At 43.5% G+C, this 14,227-nt stretch overlaps 1 protein-coding gene across 3 annotated transcripts in view; it reads left to right on the forward strand.

Annotated features, from left to right (window-relative positions):
• The first annotated feature begins 333 nt into the window (after positions 1–333).
• LAS1L (LAS1 like ribosome biogenesis factor) overlaps positions 334–14,227 on the forward strand; it is a 34,560-nt gene continuing 20,666 nt past the window's right edge. Inside the window, exons 1-8 of one of the 3 annotated variants that reach the window (XM_007435096.4) lie at positions 334–471; positions 1,497–1,739; positions 2,717–2,842; positions 4,117–4,186; positions 4,334–4,415; positions 6,443–6,628; positions 6,714–6,760; positions 8,229–8,338. In XM_007435096.4, coding sequence (XP_007435158.1) covers positions 1,549–1,739; positions 2,717–2,842; positions 4,117–4,186; positions 4,334–4,415; positions 6,443–6,628; positions 6,714–6,760; positions 8,229–8,338 — 812 coding nt within the window. In that variant the 5' untranslated portion in view covers positions 334–471; positions 1,497–1,548. The other 2 variants (XM_088129164.1, XM_007435097.4) reach the window with 2 other exon arrangements.

A 14,227-nucleotide genomic window follows, 5' to 3' on the forward strand; every position in this document is an offset into this window, starting at 1 on the left:
TATGCAATATGTAATATAAGATACCACCCAATGTATTATAATGCAGACACAGTGAGACAATATTCTACTCCGCCGTACTCTGGAGGGACGCGGGGAGCGTGTTCCCAGCCGCCTGAAGGAGGGAGGGCACCACGTCGCAGAAGACGGCTCACTTGTGCGCCAGAGGGGGCGCTAGCCCGGCCTGAAACAACCGGAAGCCCGGGTGCCGAAGACGGTCTAGGCACGGCGCGCACGGCCACCGCCTTCCGCTTCCGCTCCTGGACACGCTCCTCGGACTCCTTTCCGATTGGTTCCTTTCCTCCGCCCCCTATCGGGATTGGCTGCTTTCCCGTTCCTCCGCCCCTCCTCCTCAGCGCCGCCGTTTTCCCTCAGGAGGCTATCGTCGCGCGTCTGCCCGCCGCCGGCCGCGGCTGGGACCCCGCCGGGCGCGCTTTCTCCGGGGAAGGCGGGCGGCGGACGCGTGAGACCCCGGTGTGTGTCTGCGCGCGGTTTGCGCTACCGCCTGCGCGGGACTACTGCTCCCCTCATCCGTAGCTCCCACAGGCGGGGGCAGAAGCGTTTAGCGCGGCGGACGAGGTCGGAGCGGGCCTTCTCTGCCTCGGGCCCGCGTTTTGCGGCGGACGGAAGGCGACCGGTGGAAACAAGCACGCGGGAATGGGCAGATCGGTGTATGTGGCGAGGGAGGCTTTCTTTAAGGAGTTGCGTGTTGGGTCTCTGGGTGCACGTGTGGTATTCGTCCCTCTGCATTTTCGACGCCTTTGCGTCTGATGTGCACGCATAGAATAACCTCGGCCCCTTTAAGATGTGTGGACTTCAACTCCCAGAATTCCTCAGCCGGCATGGCTGGCTGAGGAATTCTGGGAGTTGAAGTCCACACATCTTAAAGGGGCCGAGGTTGAAAAACACGGATACATATTTAACCTGCCTCTTTGGTTATTCTGCAACGTGGTTATTCGGATTGAGTGGGCTGCAGTTCCTCTCCCTTCATGGCCGCCGACAGAGTTTTTGTCTGCCTCCTCTGCGATTGGGTTTAAAGGAGCTTTGCAATACAGCTCCTGAAGGCCCCTGCAGGGAGGGAAGGGCAAAACTGGTATGGCTGGGGCAGGAGAGAGGGTCGTAGGGGGAAGCCATATGAGAACGCATTGTTGGGAAAGGTGAGGGCACTGATCTTCAGTAAGGCACAGCCTTGGTGGGCATTAAAGTTTGATCTTGGGGTGTGTTCAGGACTTAAATAGAGCTTGGGAGTTTAAGTGCAGTATGTCTTGACCAGTGTTTCTCAACCTTGGCCGCTTTAAGCTGTGTGGACTTCAACTCCCAGAATTCCCCAACCAGCCGTGCTGGCTGGGGAATTCTGGAAGTTGAAGTCCACACAGCTTAAAGCGGCCAAGGTTGAGAAACACTGGTCTAGAAAGATGTATTTCATTTGAGAGGAGGAATGGGGTTTGTGAAGCTGTTGTTTGGGGGAGGTTTATTTGTGGCTGGTTTGCTTTCTTTAGATCAGATAGCGCTGGATCCTAGGAGGGTGAAGAAGAGTTGAGCTTCGACATCATGGCTAGCGGTTCCAGAAATCGAAAGCCAGGATGGAAACAGGTAGCCATGGCATCTCGGTTGAAGAGACCACGGAATGTCGTTCCTTGGCAGAGCAAGGCTGAATGGGACCAAGTGATGGTGGGGCTGTATTGTGAGGACTGCCAGACGCAGCAAGATGCACTGGACAGAGTGTCTGTCTGGAAGAGCAGGTGAGAAGGACATGGAAGAAAACAGGCTGCAACCACTGGAGGGCTGTGTTTTCTCAGCACTCGGAGATCAGTTAGTGCCCCGGTAGTTCCATTTGCATACATATTAAACTTGAAAAAAAATGGTTGGGATAAGGTTTTGTGCTTAGCATTTTGTATGAACATAGAACATGGGTTAGTTCCATAACTAAGTTAAGTGATTTGTATGAATACAGCTGGTGTATTTGAGGAGCAAGGGAGAAGAAAAAACTAGAGAGGAGAGGTGGAGAGGATCAGTACATATATTGCCTTTACAAGAAGTCAATTGAATGCAAATTTTTACGGGGAGAAGTCTTTGAGATAACAGCAGCTTGAATTTTGAATTAGACCCCCCCCCCGACATTAGTGTAGTTCTTGCTCCAAACCCCCTCTAGTACAGTGTTTTTCTACCTTGGCAACATGCTGGCTGGGGGATTCTGGGAGCTGAAATCCACACATCTGAAAGGTGCTAAGTTTGAAAAACACTGCTCTAATACATTATTTTTGTCCCAGCTGTATCAATGTCGCTCTTACCCCATTTCTAGGTAATAGGTGTTCAGGGGTTCTATCCCTAGGTCATTTATCTGACAGACGTATGCAACTCTGTAAACATTTTTCCCCATAGAGGGCTCTTTACATATTAATTTTGTGTACAGAGAAATCCAATGAACTCCTGATCATTGCAGAGAACTTTGGGGTTCACTGGCTCCTTTTTAGCACTATTGTGAACCAATGTCTCCCAAAGTGAGTTGAGTGTGTCTTAGAATGCCTTTCATCTATGTTGCAGAGAAAGATTAGGCATCTTAGGTAAGCTGTCTTTCAGATAACTTACCTTCTGCAGTTGATGTTCTCCTTGAAGAAGCTTGTAATCTTGAAAGGTGTTCTAGGTCTGCAGTAGACGGTAGATTAATCACTGAATAGAGAAGATTGTTATGTCACTATGTTTAACTTTTTGAAACTAGGTTCGGGCACAAGATGCCTTTAGCTGTGGAATGCACTGCAGATCTGATCCGCTGTAAACTCCTAGATGCCTCTGGAGTTCTGAAATCCCATGAATTGATCCTTACATATGGCCTAGCACTAGTGAGGTAAGAGTTGTGAGAAAGAGGGAAGAAGCTTCTTAAGCTGTTTTCCAAGGCTTACTGGAGATGAGAGCCTAGGAAAGAGAGTTGGATTTTTACAGAAAGCTATTTTTACCACTAATGAAAGCACCTTATCTCTTTAAAGACTCTTAAAAATGTTGAGCAAAGAAAAAATATCAGGAATCTATGAAGGTTCTTCAAACACAATCTTTTTTCTACTAGCAACTAGAAGACAATGTCTAGTAGAAGACATTGACAGTGAACCTATGTTCTTTGATGTTCAATGAACCTATTCATTGTCAATGCCTTCTGCATCCAGCACAATGTTTACTTAGTTCTCTCTTGTTCAGACATTGAAGGTTTTCTTCACAAATAGTTTTGCCCTACTGAAGTGCTAACAAACTCTTCTCCATAGATGTCCTGAGTCAGTTCTGTAAAACAGAGGTCTGATCACCAAGGATTAGAAGGAGCAGTGGGCCGTTTAAGAGATTCCAGCAAACCATTAAGTGTTACTAGTTACTTAGCTGCAATGAAATTGTTCTCTAGTCTGAACTGGTTATAGTTACAATGCATGCTCTAAACACATATTTGAATTAATAAATGTTAAATAGTTTATGTATATTGTTAAATTCTATAACTGAAAGTTTTGCTTTATGAGCTCACTGTGATTTAGAACAAACAAGTGAGCGTACCATACCTCAGGTTGTAGCTGAATTGTTATTCTGCATTGTTCTGGATATTATTATTTATTATATTTGTATATTGATCGACTCTGGGTGTCTCACAAATAACATTTACAAAAAAACAGAAAAAGAAAGAATAAAAGGTGGCAAAGATGACAAGAACTGAATGAAAAAGAAACAAACCCATGCAATCCAAAGGGCTTCGCTCACCCTGGCCAAAGGCCTGGGTGAAGAGCCTGGTCTTCAAGTCCCTTCAAAACAAAGCAGGATGGGGGCCATCCAGATCTTGGGGGGAGCCTCATTCCAGAGGGCAGGCATGCTTCTGGGGTCCCAAAATTTGAACTGTTTAATTGAAGAAACCCGGAGTGCGCCAACCCTGCCAGATCAAATAGGCCAAGGAAGACGGGCCGTCCCTCAAGTAACCAGGCCTTATGCCATGGTCATATTCAACAGTCAGTTTCAAGATAGTGGCTGAAGGCTGGGAGAATTCCTCTTTCTGGGTTTGCTTCAGGCTTATTTGCCCTCCTTAGAAATAATCCCAAACAAAAGTTGTTTCCCTAAGATCATGGATCCCTTACGTCTTTCTGTCATGTACAGGTTTGTGAATCTTATCACCGAGCGGAAGCAGAAGATGGTTACCATTCCACTAAGGCAGCTAGCAAAAGAGGTAAAAGGTGGCTGAGTGCATTCAGCTCTGGGAGGCTATAAAAACATTACCCCCAGCAGTGGTACTGAGGGTGCATTTCAAACATCAGTCGGTAGGATGCCTCGCTTTCTTCCCTGATTTTAATAATCGTTTGGTTCTTGCTCAAAGCTAAACATCCCAACCTGGATTGTGGATCTCCGTCACGATCTGACCCATGGCACCCTTCCCCAGCTGGTTACTTGCCGAAAAGGTAAGAGCATTCTTTATTCTGATGATGTTACCTAGTTGGGTAATGCAATGCCTGAAAGCCAACCACCAAGCTCAGAGAGAACTAAGGACTCCCCAGTTCAACCCTGAGCCACAGACATTCTCTTCCATTGGATTCTTTCTTCATTAAGGCACCCGCTGTGCTTTCCATGTTTTTGGAATGAGGGGATGGAAGTGAGAGGAAGGGGAGATAAACCAGATACAATTTGTGTTTATTTTAATTTTGCTTATTTAAGGTGGGTTGCAGTGAGGCATTGGGATTCTGCCCACCTTTTTGTGGAACAAGTGGGTTTTAAGAAGGGTATGTGGCTAGTATACTTGAAGACGTGGTTGTATTCCCAGGCGTGGGGGTCAGATTGTCAGTTAGAGCCCATGAGATGGTTCTTTTAATCGTTGCTTGATTAGTTTATACTTGGCTGCTGGTTTTGTTGTTAGCTCCCCAGAGTTACAGTCGTGAGATAGATGGCCATATAAAATGAATGAATCAATAAATAAATGGATGATGGGGGCTTGGGGAGAGCTCAAGTATGAGCAGTCTCAATAAAACGAATTACTTAATTTCTGTGCTCTTGATGGTATACGAAATGTTTCAAATTCAAAACAAATATTTTTGAGTTTGAAAGTCCCTGCTCTGATCATTCTTCATTTGTTCTGAGCCTGACACACGTCCAAAAACAATTAAAACAGCACTTTCTGTTCTTAAAGCAGGCTGTTTCAAATCTGAAGCCGCTGTAATTAATGCTTTAACACTTCTACTGGCCTCCTTCCCTCTTAGTATATTCACAGTGCTTAAAAACCATAAATACAGAAATAGAAACCAAAGTTCACATACTAATGGGAAAAAGAACTAAACAGGCAGTCTAAAGGCAGCCTAGTCCTAGAGTAATTTCCTGTACAGCTACCTGAGTAAAAAAGCATGTAATCAGTAGGTTTTCTGAAATAAAGTGGGGTGGGGGGAGAACTAATGCATCACAATCTCAGTTGCATACATCTTTGCTGTTAGATGCTATCCTTGGTGCGTCCCCCAGGTGGCGCTGTTGCATTGGATGGAGCAAATATTACCACTCCCCAAGAGTACAGATAGCCTTCCTCCTACCTTAAACAGATAATATAAGCCATGGTCTGTTTGGAGCAGGATTTAATCTGTATAGCATGAGAGGGGGAATAGAAATGTCTTGCTCTTCAGGGTGGGAGGAAGAATGCAGAAGGCTTCTCTCTGCTTCAGATAAGATTTCTCCAACATTATACTCTCTAGAGGTGTGGAATTGTAACTTTCAGCATGTCTCTGGAGAGCACAGAGCTGGGGAAGGCTGTTCTAGATAGTTTGCAGGGCTCCTGTTGATTTTCTTTAAAGGCTGCAGTTGCCTTGTTGACCATGGGAAGAAGGGTCTGCGGTTTTTTCTTATATTTCCAAAAATGGGGTCCTCCAAACACTTGCTGGTTTCTTTTTCTATTTTCTCCCCTCTCAGGTGTGGTGCTTAGATCAGGGAGCTGAGCAGAGAGTCTACAGTAGATGACAGGGTGGGTAGAAAAGCGGGTAAATAACCCCGGGTGCTTTGTGGTTCCGTTTTGCTATTGGCATTCAGGTTCTCTGAGCAGATGCAATGCCTTTGTTCGGATGGGTAGGAGTGAAGACTAAGTGGTCCTGAACAGCTTCCCCACAATTAGTTTGAGTTACTTTGTGTTTAGATTATCGGAATGAGCTTGATATGGCCCTGAGGACAATCCAGTTCCATGAACACTAAGGGAACACAACAACCAGGGAGTTTTATAACATCCTGACACTTGAACCTGTTCTTTGGCCAGGGCTCACACGTACATTCAGTTTATGAGCAGCTGATAACTAATGAATGGCTGGGGAGGGTGGGAGATCCACCCTGTCCGCTCTTTGTGCAATAATTTTGTTGATGCTTAGTATACTTACTGACCCTTCGTTCTTCCAAAGTATGAGACGGCTTGTTAGTATTACTGTGTGGTTTTTTTAATGGTGCAATCCGTCCTTCTCTCCAGGTTGTGATACTGTGCTGGACTGGCTTCGGCGCTCATATTGGAGCTGCCAGTTGGGCAATAGTTTAGTTGAAGAAGGTGAAGAGGAAACCGAAGAATCATCAGAAACAGATGGTGAAGAGGAGATGGACAGCAGTCAAGAAGATCTAGAGAAGATGCTAGATGAGCAGAAACGCCAGGAACTCTGTGGTAGGTGCATTCACAACTATTGTTTCTTCTTTCTGCACTTCCTACTCTTCTAAAGGCTTCCTTTTCTCTAATTTCTCTCCCCCAGGGAAAGTCAGAGATGTTTTGACTTCCTATAAAAATCAGCAACTTGAGGTAAGCTCCATAGATTCTTAATGAGGCTAGCAATTCTTGTTTCCTTTGAAAATTCTTAAAATGATTATAAGTAAAAAAAAAAATAAAGTATACATTCAAGATATGTTGCTTTGATTAAAACATTATTGTTTGGGCTTTCTGATGCAAGGGCAAAGCAGGGTCTCTCCATTCACTGTCTTCCAGGTGAACTGGGAGTTGGAAAAAGTGAGTTCAGGGAATGTATGTGCTGACCAGGAAGCACAGCTAGAATGAAATACAGAGGAGCTGTAAGGTTCAAAACTGGGACAGGAGTGTGCATATTGTCACACTGTCTATTTAACATATGCAGAATATATCATGAGAGATGCTGGACTAAAAGAAATTGGAATTAAAATTGCTAGGAGAAACATCAACAACCTCAGATATGCTGCTAATACAATTTTAAAGGCTGGACACAAGGAGAAGGAATCTCTTGAAGGTGAAAGAAGAGAGTGCAGACATCAACCTGCTGCTCAGCCGTTTTTTTAAAAACCTTAAGATTGTGTCAGTAGGCAGTGCCAACCAACGCAAAGAATCAAAGAAGGAGTTGAAATAATAAGTTCAGAAATTCTCAGGAATGGTGACTATAGCCATGAAATAAAGGGGTATCCTTCCTTGAGAGAAAGGCTACAACAGATCTAGACAAAATATTAAAGTGCACAGACATCATACCAAAAGCACACGTATATAGGGTTTTCCCCAGCTGTAAATATGGCTGTGAAAGCTGGGCCACCAGGAAGACAATATGAAAAAAACTGTTGCTCTTGGAGCATGGTGCTGGCTAAATTGTTGAGAATATCTTGGACCCAAAGAACATGAAATGCTAACCCACTGATTATAGAACTAAAGCTTAACAATTTTGCTCACATGATGTGAAGGAACGAGTCCCTGGCAGACGTCCTGATGCTTATAAAAATGGAAGGCAATCAGAAGACAAGATGGAGAGGTGCCATCACTGAGAACATAAACCGGAGTTTGCAAAAACTCAAAGTGACTGACAGTCCTGGTAATTAAGTTTTGTGGATCACAAAGAGAAGTGACAACAATAATAATGTAGGGAATTAAACTGGTGTTTGAATTTTAAATGAATAGTTGTGTTACAAATATACACACCTAATTTGTATGTTCCATTTTTATTCACTTTGCATCAGTTTTATATTTACTTTCAGTAGTCTGTCTATCGGCATGGATGGTGGATCCCTTCTGATTTCTTCTGCTCTTTCCATTGTCTTTTCTGTTCCTAGTTCTATTCCTGGTTGATTGTTGGAATCAACAGCTTTTCCACGTTGGCTGTTACAATGACTTAGCTCAATAAGCCAGTTGGTTCAGTTCACGTACAAACGCTAAGCCCGAAACAAACTTACTGCATTTTATTATGCCTTAACCCAATGTGTGAATCTAGTCAATCCCTTTCATTAGTTGATGTGCTGCTTCTTCATTCTTGGCTTAGGTTCTCAGGCGGCAGCCAAATATCAGCCAAGCTTGCAAAGTGTGGAGCACAGCTACTTCAGAGGTGGAGTGGGTTACGGCCCAGGTGAAAGATTTGTTACAAGAAAACAGGTACGGTCTGTGACTTCTAGCCAAGCCAGAGCATGCAGTGGCTGGCCTTGGCTGTGCCTTTGCTGTTCAGTACACAGCGTGATTAGCCATGTTCCCTTCTGTCTAGACAGACGAGGAGAGGTATGCGTGAAGAGAACAGCTGTACAAGTGTAGACTGGGTGTCTTTCTGCTGGCTCAGAGGGATGTGGAAATACACAAATGGCAAGTTAGTCTGGCAGAATTTTAGCAACCACAGTTGGGCCTAAAAAGAGACCTGTTAAGTCCATACAGAACAGCTGGGGAATGCTGATTTTTACTGGGGTCTTGGTGACTTCTGGATGTGCCCAAAGCTGATCTGGGGCATCTGCAGGTTCTTGGGTGACAGGCCTGCTTGCTGGTCTTCCTAAGCTTCTGAAAGGACTAAGCCGAGCTTCACAGCTCTCAGCGGCAGAACTCTGTATGTCCAAACTTTGCCAAGACAGAATCCCTACAGCTGCTAGAGGGAATGGATGGTGCGATTGGATGCTGGACCTTCTTCCGACTCCCCCACCTCTTCCAGTCCACTTGAATGGAAGTCAGAGCATCTGCTGGCAATCAGTATAGTTTTTGCAGGCCTGAGGTTCTCTCGTGCAGTTTTCAAGCAGTGATAATAGTTCTCTGGATCAGTAGTAGAGCGATGCAGTAAGTTTTTTGCAGGTGAGAAAATGGCTGGTTAGGGTCAGAGTTACTGCGAGGGATCATTTGGTCCATTGTTCCCGCCCATTCATTGATCCACCACAAATAGCAAACGGCCTGGCATACACATGCAGAAGTGCATGGTTAAAAAACAACCTCCCTTGTGGTCTTTTAACATCCCTGCAAGTAAAAATCTACCAAAGTAAGAGGAAAGTGTCTTGTCTTGTTTCTACTCCTTTTCTGCTGCTTTCCTCCTTTTTAAAAAATATGGTGAGATTCAGAGAGTGCCGACTGAGCGACAGAGGCTGTTTTATTAACAAGGCTGGATGTCCCTATAAGGAAGAGGTAGATTCATACTTAAGGGTGGGTTTTTAGAAGTTCATTTTGTTTTGTAGTTTTGCCTTATAAATACAAATGTTCAGATTTTATGATCATTTAGGATGTACTTAGGAACATTTCTCAGTCTAGTAGAAATGCAGTCAAACCACATGCAGTGTTGCCTCAATGAAATGGAAGACAGTAGAAATCAGGCATTTGGGACAGAACATTTCGGTTACTTTGGGCTAAAGAGAAGCTCCCAACTAGGACTGATGGGAGTTGAATTCCAAAACAGCTAGGGCACACCAAGTTAGCCTGCACCTGAATTAAGTTAAATACTCTTTTATTACAAAGATCTAAGATAACAAGATTGTCAATCATAATTGCAGTGCAGAGTCACAAAATAATTTTCAGCGAGTGGTTCAGATAACGTGCTAAGTGGTTTGGTTGGAATCTAGTCATTGTGGCTTACCAACTGTGGTTTATGACTTAGCGTGGACCTAGGGATTTATGGTTTGTTCAATAAACCATGGTCAAACCATGGCTTAACTTGTGTGTTTCTGGGTTAGTACAAGGGAATAGGTATTGTGGAGTGAGAAACTTAAATCAAGTCTCCATAGCTGTGTGGGTATCGAGACAAGAGAATTGGATTTTGGTTTCTTCCTGTGCGTATGTTTTAAGGAATTCAGCACAGGGCTGTGTCTGCAGTCGCTATAACATCTGCGGAATTTCCATTATTCTAAGCGTGGGGAAGCACTTTAGAGAAGTCGGGTAAAAACAGAACTTCTTGGCTCTGTCCCTTCACTTACAGCATCTCTTCCTTTCTCCCTGATAAGACTTGTGCTAACAGTCTTAGCTGTCTTCCATTTTTCAGGGTGCATAATTGTATCCCTTTCCATATATTAATTTGAATGCAAACAAAGGCATGGAAATAAGCAATCCAGGTTGTACCCCAATCTTCACTTCAAATGATATCCACTCTGAATGACCATAATTTCTTAGAAGGACGGTTTGGATTAATGGTATGTGTGTTTCAGTGTATGCACACACACATATGTATGCATACTTAAGATGCATACAGTTATTACGGTTGGTCTCTGGCTGTAAGAAAGATGAACTTAAACTGTCTAAACCAGGGTTTCTCAACCTTAGCAACTTTAAGATGTGTGGACTTCAACTCCCAGAATTCCCCAGCCAGCAAGCACATCTTAATGTTGCTAAGGTTGAGAAACCCTGGTTTAAACTATATGAAACATATCTGTCCTCCTCAATGCACAGCCTGAGGTCGTTCATTTTCCAGGGTCCAAGATTGCTCATCTGAGATTATATCTCTTTGGAGAACCTAAGCAGAGGCCTTGTTAAATATAGAGACTCAGTGATGGAATCCCAGTCCATTTTATAAGTATTTGTCCCCAACTGAGCCTGAGAGAATAATAGCCCCCTGAGATCCGTATGGCTCCCACCTGATAAAAACCTGGCTGTTCTCCCAGGCTTTGGGATAGGATGTGAAGGTTGTTCTTTGTTATGTATGAATTTCACTTCTGAACGTGTATAGTCTTTTGCATAATTTTTTATTGTTTCCTGTTTTTTAAAGTGTAAGCCATCCAAGAGTTGCTTGGACAGCCTCTAAATTATAGAAACAAAATAAAAACCAGTGATTTCTTTTCCTAAATAATTCATCTCTAGAGGATATCAAGTTGCTTTAAATGAGCATGGGAAGGCTATGATGTGAATCAGCTACAATAGCCTTGCTTATATGGGGAAAAATATGTCAGCTAAGTGAATTACACAAAAATTTTAAGATCCCGAGTCTTCTTCGCCCTCCAAAAGCCTCACCTCTGTATTGGAAAATGAAATGAAAGTGCCTCTTTTCTTTTCCTCGACTTTTTTTTTCTTCATGATTTGCTGGTGTTGTGTGGGGCCAATGTCCTAGTGATGTCTGGTTCAGATTATTTTCTCTTTATGCCTTATCCCCAAATATGGTAGAAAAGTTTCAGCTGGAAGAAAATTGGGCTGAGTGATAATGACTGGTCCAGAGTTACTCAGTGAGTCGTGGTCAAGTGGGCTCAAATCTGGGTTTCCCATTGTGATGTCTTAACCACTGTACCACATTAGCTATAGGAAAACTAAACTATAGCTGGGAGAATCATGTAGGTGAAGCTGTTTGACCACCCACGATTGGTATAAGGTGACACTTTGCCATTTCAAGAATTCCTTATTCATATAGAAACTGAGATAAAGTTTTAACAAACTGAAGTTTAAAAAAAAAAAACTCTGGAGAAAAAGGTTGGCACTTTGGGGAAATAGCTCTAGGATTTGCAGAAGGGGCTTTCTGAGTAAGTCACCTGAGATAAGTGAATTTGACCAGAGACTTGTGGTTAAGAAAGTAGTTTGGGCTCTCTAACTCACCAGCTGTGACTCAGAGCAGTGCCACTTGACTTCTACATCCTTGAAACCTCTTTTGCAAAAGCAGCCCCAGGAGGTGGATGGATTTTTTTTTTCCTGTTGTGAAATCTTACAAGGCTCTTGTTTTAGGGGAAGGGGATTCTGAAGAAGCTTTCCAGGAAGCATGTCCATTTTTCTGTGGATAGTTTTGTGTGCATAACTCCAGCTACAAATCACATGTGAAGAATATGGAGGTAGCATTAAGCATGACCTAACATGATCCAGGTCTCTCCTTGCAGAGAAAAGGGCATATTAATTGATTTATCATTTATTATATTCAGTGCTGCCTGGTAACAAGAGTTCTTTGGAAGGGAGTAATCTGTCGAACTAGGTTATTTATTCTTAAAGTAAAATGGTTTTTAAAAAGTATTTTGACAAAGAGGTGGCTCTCTTTCCATGTCAACCATGTTCCAAAGGGACACCTGATGCAACATCTTCCTTGAAAGGATGCTTAAATTGGTGTCCTCAGAGGATATAGGCTCAGCATTATTGCATGGCCTTCTTGGTTAGGTGCTTTTAGCTGCTCTGGATCCCCCTTTCGTGTTCCCCCTCCCCAACATTTTTAATGCTTCCCAGTGTAGTTTTTGTCCAGGGCCCAATGATGCTACCTGGCGCTTCTTGCTCTCCTCACTCCAGGGGCTCCCTGATGGAGAAGAGAATTGGAAGAGGGCATTTTGCAAAAAAAAAAAAATCACACACACACACACACACACAGAGCAAGAAGGGAGGAACCCTAGCTCTTTTTCTGCCTGCTGTTTCTTGTAACTCCCACCTGCCCCTTTCTCTTGTTTGTTTCTCCACATACTGGGTTTCTGAAGAGTATGCTGGTCATGGAGGTGGGGGAGAAAGCAGTGGTTGCACACCCACACACAGGATTGTTCAGGAAATAGTTTGCTAAGAGAAGTAAGAACCAGCCTTGCTCTTCCTTAAACTTACAGTGATAAGATTGAATGGATCTGGTTAAAGCAAAAAGCAAGATGGGTGAATGGGGAATTGCATTGGAGGGGGTGAGATAGGGAGAATGGAAAGTTTATAAAATTTCAGAATTCCTTCCTTTCTCTCCCTGTAAACTTGACCATGGTCCTTCCTCCCGATTCCTTTTGCCTTGCCTTCCCAGTTTCTGGGGGAGCATGTCTCTTGAATTATAGTACCAGCTGTGATTTATACAGTGTGGGTGTGAGGCTTTGTCTCTTTCCAGCAGCTGGATTTGATATTACAACTACAGTGATGCATTGTGTTTCCCTCCAGAGGTTGTCTTTTTGAAAGCGGGGCTGTTACGTGAGGCTTCCAGAAAAGAGTCTCATCTGTTATGGTTTATTAAATTAGCTGCAGTGTATTATTGCTTTGGAAGGTTTTTTTTCCTTTTGAAATCCCACCTTTTTCATTTTTTTTTTAAAAGCTGGTTTGATGAACTTTATTTCTTACATTTATATCCCTCCATCCAATCAGTAGCTCAGGGCAGTGTACATAACATTTGTACCTCCTCTTGTTTCCCCAACCATTGGGGAGTAAATTGGGCTGAGAAAGAGAGGTTGGCTCAGAGTCATCCATTAAGCTTCTGTGGCAGAGCAGGGATCTCAGCTTGCATTCCTGGTCTCCTGGTTAAGGCTCCAGGCTAGAAACCAGGAGACTGTGAGGTGAAAGCTGGCTGGGGGACCTTGGGCCAGTCACTCTCTCTCAGCCCCAACAGCAGACTCGGGCAACAAGCTGGCTGGTCAATTCCTGTTGCAACCAGCGGATCAACATTCTGAAAAGGCATTCTGGGGGGGGGGGGAGCAGACCCTGCCCACATGGGAAAAATGCTAGGATGAAAAAAAAAAGAAAAGAAAACAAACTTTGGACTTGCATATTGTCTCCCTGATTTTCTGGCCTGCATAAACCAACATTTGACTCCACTTCAGACAGAAATGGCCTTGGAAGAACTAACCCCTTCTTTTAGTTTGGTTAAGAGAGCAGGGCTGCAATTTGTGCACAAAGTGGTTTCTACAACTTTCACAGCAGGTTTGCTGACAAGCGCAGAAAGGCCAAACATGGTTTAGTCAATCTAGCTCAGCTTTATAGCTACTTCAAGATCAGTAGTTTCCAGTGTTTACATGCAAAGGAAGGAGGAAGGAGGCCTTAAGGTTTTTAAAACTTCTCACATCACCCTGTGATTTTGCAATACATCTCCGCATTTCCTGATTGAGGAATTGTGGCAAGCTGTGAATTTCCTCAAGTCCTGGAAGTGTAAGGGAAGCATTCAGTTCTGTTACTATCTAAGAATATTCTTGGAAGCTAACATTTTTTAAATCGTTAATGTGGAAAAAAAATCACAGCATGGGGGGTTTCTTGCTGGCTATTGTTATATAGACCAGAGAAGTGTAATTTATAGGACATATGTGTCCCATTAATCTTTTTTTTGCAGCCCCCCCCCAAAATATGCTAACAAAGGAAAAGTACCAAGTAATGTGATTCCCATTGTTTTTCAGTACA

This window comes from Python bivittatus, unplaced genomic scaffold (genome assembly GCF_059951505.1).
Source record: "Python bivittatus isolate LINGU-HERP-01145 unplaced genomic scaffold, Pbiv_v1 ctg000790_np1212, whole genome shotgun sequence".
Taxonomy (NCBI): Eukaryota; Metazoa; Chordata; class Lepidosauria; order Squamata; family Pythonidae; genus Python; species Python bivittatus.